Genomic DNA, 14618 nt, shown 5'->3' on the forward strand with positions numbered 1-14618 from the left:
TAAAAAACTCTCATGTCTGCAGGCGCCCTCGGAACAGGCGCTCACTCCGAAAGCGAGACACTCCAGCGCCAACAGAGCTGACCAGCCACAGACGATCTTCCCGTTGCGATTCACGTAGAGCTCTTCTGCACACGCATGCACTGGCAGGCTAGTCTTGCCTGCAACTGTCCGACTCTCGCACGATTAGACTCACGAGAGAACCCACCAACACCCTTTGTCCTCCTTCCTCCCTCGCTCAGTCCAGGGGGCCTCTTTGGTGCCCTCTAGTTCTCTCCTCTTACTGCAGTGCCTCCCGTTTACTACTTCATTCGTCAATCGCAGCCCGTGGCGGCTCATGCACAGCGTATGAGAGCGCGTTAGGGTCGACCGCGGCACATCCGATTGAAAGAAGGTGTGCACTCAGCAGTCTCCCCTCTTCCTTTATCATTCTCTTTCGTTCTTCCAGTATTGCTTGTTCTTGCGTTGTGTGTTCAAGCCCTGTGCTTGCAAGGCAGTCCTCCTCTCTTCTTCGTTTCCCTCCTCTTCCACACAGATAGCCTTGATGTTCTCTCTCCCACCTCTCTTGCTCTGCTCGCTTCTCGTCCTTTTGCTGGCAGACGCCCACACCGCGAAGCCGCACCATCCCAACGACTTGGCTCTCCTCTCTGTGGCCAAGTTCACCGGACGAGGCGAATCCACCCCGCCCACTGTCTCTGCCGCCCCCCTTAGTCCCACAGGGGATCCCGGAAGAGGCGAGGAAGAGGAAGGGACGGCGGACCGAATGAGAGAAGAAGTCAGCAAGTTGCGAGCTGCGACGACTCCTCCGGACGGTGGCAACCCAGCCTTGCCATTGAGTGCATCATGTGGCAACAACACCGACGAAGGGAAACTGGTCGACGAGGTGGGATTTCCTGCACTCACTCCAGCGGGGACTTCTGGAAGCAAAGCGGGGCAAGACGTCTCCAGCTCGTCGATGGGGTCAGTAACCAATCGCAGGGCTCCTTCAATCACCTGGTCTTCGTCAGTCAACGTTGGCTCCGGAAAACCCTGCCACGGCCCTTCTGCGACTTCTTTGACCTGTATGCAACGTGAGAATACGCATCACATCACGCAACCCCGATGGAGCACAGCACACACAGAGGGGGAACGTCAACTTCAGAACCCGAGCGGCGTCTATCTCAAAGGCGGCTGATGACCCAGGCGCCGTCATGCTCGCACCAGTGGCGCAGCACCCGCATCTCTCCCCTTCGGTAGTTTGCGCGCCGTGTCCCCTAAATTCCTTTCCCCCGGGAGACACTGCTCCATGCGTCCGTTTCACCCGTTCCGCTGTCTTCTTTGGTACTTCCTTTCCATGCAAGTTCTTCACTGCCTACCTGGTAGTCAACGCCGAGTTCCTTGAGCGTCGCCTCCAAACAACCAGCTAGGCACCACGCCTGAATGATGGCGTCGCGTTTCGGCGAGACGCGATTGAGAGCATCGACGACGAGAAGCTTGTATTTGTCCAGTTGCCCCTGCTGGAATCTGCTGTAGAACTCGAAATACCTTCCAAACCACTTCGTTCGTATGAACATCGGAGTCACCACGTACCACTTCCGCTTGGGGTCCTGACCCGTGCCTCTTTCCCCATATCTCCACAGAAGAAGATACGCCGGCTTGGACCTCACAAGAATGTGTTGCTGAGGGCACGCCTGCGCGACTACGGCTCCTCCCCCACACGCAGAAGGCATCGTCTCTGCACCCGTCACACATCCTGCACAAGGCGTCCCTCCCACAGCCAGCGTAGTGGTGGTGGCACTCGTCGTCCGGCTGCTCCCACAAAACACGCTCTGCTGCGTCTGGCCGCTCGGGCTCTCGCTCGCTTCTTCAACGCCACTGCTCGCCCCGCTTCTCGCCCGTCGGCACCCCATCTGCCCCCCGACCTGCGCGTTCGTCAGCGAGCCGCCGGCGTCCGCTCTGCCGCCGGCGTCCGCTCTGCCGCCTGCGCCGCCGCCAGGCACGCGGGCCGGTGGAGGCGTCACGCCCCGTGGCGCGAGCGGCGAGGACTGGCGTGTCGGCAGGGACGACGGCGCGGGCTGCACGCCTCCGCACGCATCACGAGCCGGGACCGGCGAAGCAACCGACGACCCCGTAGCGAGCCCTCCTGCTGCTGCTAGCGGCGCGCCGAGCGAGCGTGGCGGCGCGCTGAAACTTCCGCACGTACTCTCTCCGGTGCCTATCGGGCTCTCTAACGGGCGCACCCCGTGCGAGGCCGGCGATGACCCCGGGTCGCCGTCGTCGTCCCTGTGGCCTCCACCCGCTTCTCCTCCTTCAGCAAGCCTCTCCGTCTTCATGCCTGCTTGCTCTTCGCCCCCGCGCTCCCCAGCTGAGGAGCTCGACCCGTTGAAAACGAGCTCCTGGCTGTTGACGAAGGACACGCACCCGGCTCCGGTGGTGGCTGCACTGTGTGTGTCCTGCGCCTTCCCTTCCCTCGCGCGCCGGCTGCCTGCCTCGGCCGCTTCTCCGGGGCCCGCCCTCCGGCCTCCCTTGTCGCCCGCCCTCACAGTCCGCCGTAAAGCGCTAGCACTGCTGCCGTGTGTGGTGGTGGATGCCGTCGACAACGAGCTCGCGCAGCTGTTGTGCCCTATGGCGTCAAAGCACTGCTGCGCGAAAATCGAGGCACTGCACGAGGGACAGAGGCACCCTGCGGCCCCATGCTGTCGGGCCCCCTCGCCGCTGCTGCCGAGCGAACCGGGGGGCAGAGGCGGATACGGCTGCTCGAGTCGGAGTGTGATGGTGTGGCGCGGAATGAGTAGGCGACCCTCGCCTCCGTTTGGTGACGGCCGCGTCAAAAACAGCGGGGCCTCCACTGAGAGAGCGCTGTCCTCTTCAAGCAGATTTACATCCCGTAACGCGCGAACGCATCCCTTGAGCATGCCGTTGCGGCGGCACAGGCGCCCATTCCGCCCCAGCCACTCTTTTGGGAAGAGGCTCACGAAGACCATCTGCGTCCCGCTGGTCAGATGCTGACTTGAGCGAGAGTACGAGGTCGCAGGGATGCTGCCAGCGCCCACACCCGAGAAATGTAGTCCACACGCCTGAACGCCGGCTGGTGATGCAAACGACGGAAGAAAGGAAAAAGAGGCGGAACCTGCACGCGGGCTCGTTGTGGGGATATTTCGAGACGAAGGGTGGCAGAGAGCAGACGAAAAAGCAAACGTCCGCGTAGCCGCCCCCTGGCTACCTCCACCAGGGTTTCTACCGACGCACGAGGCCCCTAACGTCCCGCCTGCGCCGCCTGGAGTCGCTGAGGATGCCCTTTCTTGTCGGTGTGACGCGCACTTGCCCGTTCCAGAAGAGGCGATGCCTGCAGCACCGGGAGCTGGCGAGGGTACCGCAGCGGAAGATACAGTCCCTCCTCTGTTCGCTGAGGGACCGAGCCCGTCCCGGCCGCCCCCTAGGCCCCCAGGAGTCCCCGGGGTTCCGACCTGGTACGCGATCGACGCGGAAGCGCCTCCAGCGCCGCCAGGAGCAGCGAGCAGCGGAAGACGGGCCAAAGCAGGCGCGTCAACTGAGCAGCTGTCTTCTGCACTCGCCAACGACCTGTGGACCTTCGCCGCTCCCAAACACCCGCCCGGCGACGGCGAGCACGCCTGGCATCCACTCGCGACGTCCGCGGCTAAGGCTGCTGCAGACGGGGAACTCCCAAACGTGAATATTCGCTCTTCGTCTCCGTCCTCGTCCGCTGCACGCCAGTGGTCGAGGACCTCGAAGCTCTGTTTCCAGAAGTGCTCGGACATCCACTGCTGGGGTGAGAGAAACGCAAACGAAATCAGCGACATGGCCCCACTTTTAGGGCCTCCGGATGCGCGTTGGATTTCCCCCGGCGACGGCGTTGAAGTCCCGCCAAAGTGAACGCCGCATGACCGTTTCCCTTCTACCATCCCTGTCAATCCTCTCCCGCCACTATCGAGACACTGGACTCCCCCCCCTCCAGTTTCGCCCTTCTGTCTTTTTCCACCGATCCCAGCGACGAAAGCCGGCAGCGCCGACGCAGCTCCCAGCCCCATCGCGTTCGCATAGTCTGTCGCAACGCTACTCCGCCCTGGCTCCTTTCTGCCTGCCTCTGCGCCTGTCCTGCATCGGACGGCACTAGCAGCCCTCGGGCTGCGGGTCAGTAGCTCGCAGTGGCTTCCACAGTTCGGTCCTCCCTCCGCGTCACCCCTCCCAAATCCTCCGTCGCCTGGAACTCCCCCTGCGGCGTGTGCATCTCCTCGCCTTTGTTCGTCCAGGAATGGATCTGAGGAAAGACCCCGAGGCTGCTTCTGAGCCCAGCTGGGGACGCCCGCGGCTTCTCCGCGCGGCACGGCGCTCAGGCAGACTCCTGCTGGCGCCTCCCTATCCACCTGCCTCTCTCCCCGGTCAACCCGTAACGGCAGCGAAACAGCGCCCGCCGCGTCAGGTCCCTTCTCTCCTCGGCAATACGAAGGGTCTGAGTCTTCCACCGTGATCGGAGCCTCCCTAACGTGCCTCTTGGCGCCGGCCGCGTCTTCTTCGATTCCCGCGACGACTTGAGCACCGCCCCGCGTTCCCGCGCCGACGTCGCCGAGTAGCCTCCGCTCCACCCAAGACGATACGCGCGGCCTCTTAGATGACGGGCTAGCGAGCGAAGGGTGGCTCCGAGAGCGGCCGCCTGCTGGTGGCGCCCCGACTGCGTCCGCCGCCTCGTCTTCCTGTGTTGTGGGCGCAGTCAAAAAGTCATGTTTCACTTCTGGCTCCGCCCGCCCGCACCGGCCGCGCAGCATCATCCCCACGGCGAAGCGGCCCTCCTCCGCTTCTGCTGCCTGGGTGTGGCTCCTCCCCTCCTTGAAAAGGCCCTCGCTTCCTCTATCAAAGTTGTCCTCCCTCTCATCATCTTCTCGCTCGTCGTCCCCTTCCTGGCCGTTCCCAGGGCTTCGCTCTCTGAGCTCCTTGAGTCCAAAGCCCGTCGCCGCTGCGCCTTCGAATCCTCCCTCTACTGCAACCTGAGTTCTCCTCCCGGACCGCCTCATCATTCTTCCCCCCGTGGGGGTAGCGCTCACTGCGGCGCCACGCCGGCCGCTGCCGCGGGGGGCGCCTGCCGAGGAAGCCCCCGACGCCGCTCGTCGTCTCCTTGCTCCAGTCCGTAGCGGAGGCAGCGGCTCTTCTTCGAGCGCCGCGCCGCCGCGGGGCCGCGCTCGGTCGAGGAGCCCGCCGTCACACGCCGGTACTGCCGGGATCGCCTGCGTGATCGCGGAGCATTGTCTCTCCGTCATGGGCGGGGGTGCGTAGGAAACCGAAGACATGCCTCCCAGGGGTGGCCGCGAGAGAGGAAAGGAAATGTGGGGCGGAGGCGACGACGCCGCCATCTGCCCTGGCGAGGGCGCCGGAGCCGCGGTTCTCCTCCTTCCCCCTCGTGCTGCGGGCGACCCCCCTGAGCGCTGGGGGGACTCCGCACACCCCCCGCTCTGTGATCCTGCCGCGACTGCAGGGGCGCTTCTCAGGGGCGCGGAGGGAGCGCGCGAGGAGCTGGATGGAATGTACGGAAAGGAGGGGTGAGCATGGTACACGGCAGTCTGCAACCCGCTGCTGCCGGCAGTGTGGAGACTAGCCGCGCCTCCCGCCTCCTGCGAGAAGGCCGGCGGCTCATGTCTGGCGGGGCGCTGTACGACGCCAGTCTGTGAACTTGGCGGTGAAAAAGATGGTGCCGGCGCACCTGGGCGGAGACAGTAGTAGGTGTGCTGGTCATTCGTGCTTGGATCGAACGAAGGCGACTGGAAAGAAGTCCGGTGGACTTGAAGCCCGTGAGCACCCGAGGCGTCTGTCGCTGGGGATGACATCATCACGCGCCTCCCGCGGCAGCGCTCCGCGATGGTTCCAGCAACCTCTTCATGCAAATCTTCTCTCACTCCCGCGCCGCACTGCGCACTCGTTCGCAGAGTCCTCATCGCTGCCTCGGCTCCGAGTGCCGACAGCCGCTGCGCGGGGGACCCAACCCTATGCGCCAGGAGAGCCGACAGGGACGTGGACGCAATCTGGCGTGCGCCGGGCGAATTGAGCCCCGACGCCGCCAAGGCAGCGCAGCCAGCGAAAGGAGAGGCGAAAAACGAACCCCCCGAATTTTCCGCGAACTTCTCGCGAAGGGGTGAAGCTGCCATCGAAAAATATTGGCTCGGTTCTCCGCGTGTCATCAGGCCCGCCGCGCCCATACCGCGACCACGACCAACTCGTTCAGCTCTGTTTGAGGGCGAGTCTTCTCTTCCGTCCTCCGTTGCACTGCGACAGCGCCGACCTTGGTCTTCAGGATGCAGTGCGTCACTGTCGTCGTCGCAGTCGTCCCTCAGCGAGCCACACACGGGTGACGGAAGACACAAAACAGGCGGCGGCTCCGGCGACGACGCCGGATGTGGGGGGCGCACGCAGAGGTTCCCTGCTACACCAGAAACGGAAACTCGTCGTTGCACGCCCTCGCTGTCGGACGACCAATCATGCAGATAAGCGCGTCTCTTTGCGCGCCCGCGAGCTCGCTTTTTGGCTCTTCTTCTCCCACGCGCCTTATCGCCTCCCACGCGCTGGCCCAGATCCCCTGGTCGTCCTGGCCGTCTTCGTCTCCAGCCTCGCTGAAGAATCCTTGTGTCGCGCCCGTCTCCGCCGCAAGTCTCTCCGCTGAATTCGATCGGGTGTCTGTTCGCTCCCGGTCCACCCTCTGTCGGCTGCCCTCCAGCCTCCTCTCGTCTACGTGCGGATTCACTTCCCCGCCCCTCCTCTCCCCTCCTTCGTTTCGTTGTTTGCTCAGCTAGTCTTCCGTCGCGCGGCCCTCGGGCCCCTCTCAGTCTTCTTCGCGGCTCGCCTCCCGCCGTACTTGCCTCCCGCGCTGCAGCCTCCCCCTGCGGAGCAGCGGCTGGGACCGACTGACGCTGCGGATGGAAGGGAGCCGCTTCGCCCTCTTCGTCCTCGCGCCTGCACTGATCTGATATAGCCCGCTCTCCCCGAAGACCAATAATCGCGCGAGAGTCGTCCGACAGGGAACGAAACCGCTCAAACGCAAACCTCAGGAGACGGAAATGACGGGGCACGTGGCCGCGTCTGATACACGAAACGGCGCTGGACGCCAAAAGACCGAGAATAGCGGCGAAACCAGTCGCCTCTAGGACCCGCAGCCTCGCCTGGCCTCGCTCCCTTGAACGCTCCGACCGCAACGCCGGGGTGGACAGAAGCAGTGTCTCTTGTGGCAACGGCGACGACAGGCGCCGACCTCCGCGAGTCAAGTGAGTGAGAGACGAGAACTCGGCGGAGTAGTCTGCGGCCTTCGGAGTCACTGCAGCGAAATCAGGGTCGAGCGCGCTTGGCGAGCCGCTTGTGAAGAGACAGACGTGGTAAGTCTTAGTCGCTCCAACTGCCCCGCTCTTTCTCTCATGTCCTTCACTCGCAGGTAAAGGGCGATGGATCCCACCGAAAACACCTGTCCCTGTTTCCGAGTCGCCACAACGTGCCCTCTTCACCTGGCCTTCAACGCGGAGCGACAAGCCGCCAGGGAAAGACAACGCTTGTCCTCCAGTCGCGCCAGACGACGAGAGGATGTCGCGAGTTTCACGAAGTCCCGCTTCGAACGCAGCGCGGGTAGGACTACACGGCGGTGGAAAATTTTTGACGCCCTGCAATCTCGGTAGAAGACGAGAGGTTCCCCGTGGACAGAAGCGACTCAGTCGAAGCGCGGTGGCTCCCGAGGGGCGCCAGTTCGCAGTCCACTGGGGCTCACAGCCACGGGGTTCCACACACGCAGCGAAATTTCTGTCCCCCTCTGCGGAGGCGCAAGACGGATTCAGGCCGACGCCAACCTGAGTGCACAAGCTGAGGTCGCTCGCCCCCAGACAGAGAGGAAAGCGTCCCGTGGGGAGAAAGTCCGAGGGGCTCGCTGCAGTGGAACCCGAAAAACCTACTGGCGCCGACTCGCGGGACCACCGAAACAATGGACATGGCACAGAGCCTCCTGGCACCGGGAAAGCACCAGTGGCTCTGCGTACGCGGCTCGAGAGTTGAGGCCTCAGATCCGAGGAAGAATCGCCAAACGAGGGACTAACAGCGTCACAAGAACCCGAGGCCGCCGGCCGCTGTGACCTAGAGGCAACGCAGACCGCGGTCGCCTCCGCTCTCCCGCCAGCAAAGGAACGAGCTTCCGCCCAAGCCGCCGACCCACAGCGGAGAGGCCCGCAGCTCGCGGGCGCCACCGATGAAGAAGCAGGGAGCGCCGAGCAATCGAAGGGGCGAGCGCCGCAGCGTGTACCGCCTGTGTAGCTCTGCGAACGCCCAAGGCCCGCAGGCAGGGGGATCCCAGAAAAGACAGAACGCGTCGACCCCGCTGGGTAGGAAAAACCGCCCACAAGTCCCCGGGTAATGAAGGGATGCGACGCGCACCAGCCCGTCGAGACGCGACGTCTAGCGCAGGAAGCAGGGAACAAGGAAGACGATGAGGTGAGGGGAATCGATGACACCCGAAGCTCACCCGAGCAGACAGAGGAGCCTGACACGAAGGCAGACGGTAAGCCTCCTGGCGGTGATGTTGCGGCCCCGTTTCGGCGAGATGTCGAGCAGACCAGCGACGGATGTCCGCAGATGCCGGCCGGCGGAGAAGAGAGAACTGGAGGATCTAGACAACAGTTTCCAGACGGCAGCACACTGGTTGCCCCATCGCTCACTAACCCAACGAGAGCTCGGAAAATTCGCCCATCAGTGGAACTGGCAGATGGCTGGGACACAGAACGCCGCAGCGCACTCAGGTCGTACGGCAAGGAGCGACTTCGAGCGAAGCTTCGGCAAAGCCACTGAAACGAAAATTGGGTTCGCAGTCGGGCAATTTCCGCCGAGCGGAACGCGATTTCGGCAAGTTCTGGAGTTGTCAATCTGCTAAGTTCTCTAGACATTCGCTGACCAGCCGCGCTGGCGCTCCCCTCTCTCAATCCGAATCGTTCTGATGGAGGCAGGGCGGACGGCGGGCCTACAGAACTCGAGGCGCCGGCCAGCTGTGGTATCTGCTTGCCAGTTGCCTCAGCCGGTGGCGTGCAGGTGGATATGTGGGCCGCAAGGGAAGTCCCTGTCTCCCGCCGAATAAGCTGAGGCGTACGACGGCCCGTGGAAGCAACTCCTCCTAAGGCTGTGCTCGCGCTAGGCTCTAAGTTGCACGCACCAAGAAGGACCGCGACAGACACAGAAGGAAAAGAGTCCTCTCGATTCTCCGCATCCACTCCGCTTCCGCCCCACCTGCTGGATGACGTGTCGGGTTGCTCAACTTCCGGCGTCCCCTTCTGGTACCCCCCTCGCTCGTTTCCAAATGCTGGAAGGCGTGCCGCACCAGTTGTTGGAGCATCCGCAGATGCACCTAAAGCAGGGAGCCTGCGTGAGAGAGTGGACTCGTTGTCGCTTCCCCTCTCTTCTTCCCGTGGAGTGGCTGTGTGACTTTCGCCGCTCACCAATCTTCCGCAGTTACCCGGGCTGCTGTGAGCGCCTGGTTCCTCGCTTGATTGCCAGCAAGTCCGCTCAGCTGCGCCCTGGGTTTCCCTCCTAGAGTTGACCTGCACGCAGGCCAGCTCACGCTCCTGTGGAACGGACCCAACTGGCTGGAAACGCACAATGTTTGTCAGCTCGGCGGCTTCCTTTTGGGCGTCGGATCCATGTCCCAAACCCTCAGTTCGGATTAAATGAAGTAAAGAAGAATATTCATGACTTTTGGCACAATTTCTCCGTCCGCCCTGATCCACAGGACAGCGGAAAGGGGCTTCTCCCCCTCGTGGTCCGCCGAGGCCGCGAGTGCGAGACGACGTACGCAATGGCGAAGGGAATTCGTGTTTGGAAGAGAGGCATGCGCCGGGGTCGACAGAGTCAGTTGCCCCCGTGAACAGCGGCTGGTGTGTTTTGAAAAACGGGGGGGAGTATACAGAGCGAGAAAGCTGATCTCTTCGCTGCGCTCGCGTGGGCCCACGAGCCGACGAGGCAACGCTCGCCAGATGAGCAGAGGTGCATACGGTAGCTGGCTGGAATCGACTCGGGACGAAACCGGCGTCGTGTTTTTCCGCCATTGACGACGATGCTAGACGCACCACAAAGAGAAGACGACTGTGGGCGCTCTGGACTCAGCCCTCGAGAAAATCAAAGAGAAGCTTTCGCGTGCGGCACATTCCCTGCACCCTACTCGGCCTGCATTCACCCCCCGCGCACTTGCGCATTGACGGAGGAGTTGCAAACTCTCGATGAAACTCCGCCGCAAGAAACAAGCACAACCCCCAGAGCCTTGCGGCCAAAACTGAATACGCGAAAACTGTGCGCCGTCCACCGGGACTCGACTGTTACGCTCACAAAAGAGCCGCTCAGGGCAACCAGAGGTACGTTCTCGGGAGCGCAAAATACACGAAACGAAGTCGGGTGCCACAACACACAGAAACAGTTGTCTGTGGTAAAATGGATTCTCCAGGGTGACGGGGTTTCCAAGCAAGGCTAAGAAGGGAGACGGTTTTTGCTGCAAACGTGTGCAAGCCATGCCAACAGGCAAAACTGCCGAAGGCGGTTCACAAATCGCGAGGCAACACAAGCAGTTAACTGGCAGCGCCCGTCAACGGCTACAGGCACTATGCCGACATACACACCAGAGCAGACACAAGGAATGCATCTGTGAGTGCGGGCAAATTGGCACACGCGGAGTTTGGCCAGTCGCCCGAGGGTGATAAGCACACACCCCAATCGCATAAGCAGTGCATGGAGTGATAACCCCGCTGCCTCTCGTAGCCGTCTCTCAGAGGCCCGCAGGCCAAAAAGTGTATCGGAAAGACACGTCCTCTGAAACCCTCGTGTGCTAGCGGAAAAACCTGACGCTACCTCGCTCTTCCTGTACACGAAGGTATCTCACCACTCGCACGTCTACTTTTACAGAAGTGCTGTAAGTCCTGAGTTTCCGTACCCTTCCGCCTGTCGCCTGTATTAGCAGGTACGGCTCCAACGTCTCTTGACCGGAGTTGGCAGGGACCGCGGAACGAAAAAAGCGAATAATATGCACCCTGTTACTCCCACACTGAGGTAACGGCCGAGTTATGGACTGAACACAACGAGAGGCACACGAGAAACGCCCGGATCGAAAAATGGCACGGCGTTCGTTGTATTGAAAGACTCAAGCACCATCCGCAACACAAGTGTGGAAACACTGTTCTGGATCGCTGCAAGCCGCGGAAACTGAGACGAATCGTGTCCGGCGGTCAAAAATGAATTAACTGCCTTGCCAAATGTCCAGAACCACCGGCGGAGTGGAAATGAAGACTTCGTCTCGGCGACAGGCACGATGGGGCTCGCCACACCGAAAAGAATACAGTTAGCGGCACGAATCTCGCAGAATCAGAAAAGATACGCCACGCAAAAGAAGCAGCCCAAAAGAAAACGGCGTCGACAATTTTTTGACGTCGTTTCAGACACACAACGAAGGCGACGGGGGAAAAACAGCCGCGAGGGGGAACCACAAACTGGGGCTACAGGGCCTCCTCCATCGTTAAAAAGGAGGGCAAAACAGCCCACTGATTCCCCTCCGACGGTGTTTTGAGCACGGGTGTCGATGGCCTGAATAAAAGAAGTGGAACGCAGAAAAATCTGTTTCCTGCTCCCTCGTTCATTGGTCCCCGATTAGTCGTACCTATACACCGGAGACGGGCGATTGATGCTGAGCTTTCCGCCGGGCAGAAAGACTCTCTTCTTCAAATCAGGAAAGTCCACAGTGGAGACTCACGAAAAAGGCGGAGTGAGTAAGCCAGAACGAGTGTTGGTGAAAACCAAGCAGGAGGGAAAGGGCATGGCAAACACGACCGCGCCACGCCAGTTACCTAGGTTTCCCGGACCCTGAAATATATTTCCCCGAAGGGAATCCCGAAAAGGGAACAACAGGATGAAATACCGCGTCCGGGGAAAGGTAGGAGAGGCAACAAACAAGGAAAGGGCCACACAGGGCAGAAGAGACCCGTCTCCCTCAGTTTAAAATAAAAAGCAGCGCTGATCAATGAACCAGACACCGCACAGGCCACATCGCAACAGGCAAGAACGGGCCTACTGCCTCCCCCTTCCCCCCTTACACGACTAGCATAGTTCCTCTTGGCACCAGGGGACCGATCTACTATTGAACAGCCCCCCCCGCGAAGAAAAAAGGTGAGTCGCCCTCCCGATAATGTGTCACGTGCGGGCGGCTAGTCTCTCCCTTCGTTGAAAATGTTTTCCTCCTGCAGAACAGTAAAAATGGCGGACCGACTAAACGATGTGCGCTACACCAGGCGGATACAAACACTGTTTTCTGTTGGACTGCGTGTCGAGTGGATCCCTGGCGCTGACATCCGCTGTTCCCTCTCTGAACATTTGTTCCGTGCAACGGTGAAGCACGAATTTTCCCACAAAGAGCCGGATATAACGTCTAACGGATGCCAATCGCTGTCCGGTAGATGGGACGCCACAGAGAGGCCCTAGACCCCTCTGCAGTGGTACTCCTCTTAGAGTTGCGCAGAGGTCGCAGTCACTTGCTTCACCTGTTTGGCTCGCAAGCGAGGGCCTGTCGCTGTATATGAACCCGGGCCGCGTGCTTTCTCGCCAGTACGCTGAGAAGAAGCAACACCGTCGACGGACGAGCATAAAAAAGAGCAGAAGCTCGGGGAGCGAGGTGTGCCTGGTGAGTCATGCGCGCAAATGAAGAACTAGCAAAAGGAAACGTTCCTGGCGCTTGTTCCCCACATATCCCCTTGGTTTGTGGCCCTGTAGAGAAGGGCTGAAAGCACGACCAGCTGGAATGAACGGGACCCCCGGCAATAACTACAGAAGCATGCACAAAATTGAGAATACGTGCAAGCAAAGGCGAAAAGGTCCTAATTGTTTTCACGTATCTCGTGACTTCACTTGGGAATTCGCTAGACGGTTCTCGGCCACAAATCCCCCTGCCCTTGCTTGTTACACTGCCCCAAAGAGTTGTTGAGATGCGTGTCTCGGCTGAACACTCGACCCGACGGTACACCCTGAGGGATAAGTATTCTCGTCAGTTCACGCACAATATATGGGTCGCATACGGAAGATTTCTAATGAATGCAAACTAAAGCTGTCTGAATTGGTAGCCTTGCATACAGGTTAAACTGTAAAGCCGAGCACTTTTCCAGCTCACTCACGGGAGGGAAAGGAATGGCAAAATTGGGTCGGTGGCAATCATCGACCCGTCCCTCTTCCTCGTATCTCAGGAAGCATGGATGCTTCTTCATCAGTACGACCACAGTCGCCCGATCCCCAGGGGCGTGCGTGTTGCCGCGGTGCCGGCTTCGCTGAGTCTCCAGCAACCGGTGGGTTGAATGATGCTGACCAACGGTTCCACCCCGCCGGGTTTGTGGACACGTGCCCTGAGTATGAGACGCCCGTCGGAGGTGCACGGGAAAAACAAGAGGAGCGGAACTTCGCTCCTTAATGAACTGATTCTGTCGGGCGAGTTTGCACTCTTCTGCTTTCGGAGCACCACGTTTCTCCGGCCGGGCTTTCGAGGGCATGTGCCGGTACGGGACCGGTACGGCGAACCACATGGGGGAGAGGGGGCAGGGATCTTACGCAAGCGGCCAGGGTTCTCGCTCTTGAAGAATTATGTAGGATGGTGGATGATGTGTTGATTTCTAGGTGTCCAGTCCGCTCGTACCACGGAAGAACACGATAAATCTGTTACCGTTCACTCGTATTTGGTCAGGCATGTTAACCATGCCATCCCAGCCGAGAGGTGGACTAAGTATTCCAAGCAAGCGGTAAGCATGCTGTGGACTGTGACTTTTCACCGGTGTCGCTCCGTCGCACCCTCTGGGTCTGGTCTGACGGGCTGTGCGCATTGACAGTAAGATGAGACTAGTATTATTATAACTGACCTTCTGCCTGGAAAACGAACGGTCACCTTTGGTGTTCGTGGTGACCGGCACCCTGTGCTATCAACCTACCGTGCGTCAAAAGTGAAGCGGTGCTGCCCTTGCGCGGGTGCACGAGGCACGTACAAACCGATTTTTGGCCAGGACGACAACAACAAGGGAGGATGCGGATACATGGAATTTGATACCACAGTTTGTACTAGAGTGCACGTTTTTGGCAGTCGAACGAGCCCGTCGCCTGCATGTGGCTAGTCCAACACGAGCGATATGAATGTGCTAAGCTGCACGGTCCGGGTACCACATCTCTTTTTTGAGACGCAGAATGGATTGGAGCCTTGTATCATGTGTAGGTGACTGCTATTTCTGCGAGACTAGATGTGTTTGTGAAAAAGGTGAACGTCCGGAATGCGAAGCGGCCAGTGGCGTCAGTGTGTGTGGACTGAGAAGCGGGTTTCTCTTCTCAGCAAACTTCGCCCCTGGGTGGGTGTTAACGGAACCACACAGAACAGGGGGGAGACTATCAGTATGCGGCTCAGACTTCTCTCGTGCCACCGGTTCTGGTCTTCTCTCATGGCAGGGGAATTTGTCCTTCCCAATACAGCCTGAGAGGCAGGTCGGTTGACTGCATCGTCAGCGGACAAACCTGTTAGTATGTCAGGCTCAAATGGTGACCGCAGAGTAGTCTAGGGCCCCATGTAATACGACCGAGAGTGATTACGTTACGTTGGTTCATACCACATAACA

At 60.3% G+C, this 14618-nt stretch overlaps 1 protein-coding gene across 1 annotated transcript; it reads right to left on the minus strand.

The window, feature by feature from the left end:
• Positions 1 to 423: 423 nt before the first annotated feature.
• Positions 424 to 10046, minus strand: BESB_062830 (uncharacterized protein; the record flags this gene model as incomplete). The annotated part of the gene is made up of 2 exons (XM_029364697.1): positions 424 to 1056; positions 1353 to 10046. 2 exons carry the CDS (start codon positions 10044 to 10046, stop codon positions 424 to 426), a joined length of 9327 nt encoding a protein of 3108 aa, XP_029219405.1.
• Between the last annotated feature and the right edge of the window lie 4572 nt (positions 10047 to 14618).

This window comes from Besnoitia besnoiti, chromosome V (genome assembly GCF_002563875.1).
Source record: "Besnoitia besnoiti strain Bb-Ger1 chromosome V, whole genome shotgun sequence".
Lineage (NCBI taxonomy): Eukaryota > Apicomplexa > Conoidasida > Eucoccidiorida > Sarcocystidae > Besnoitia > Besnoitia besnoiti.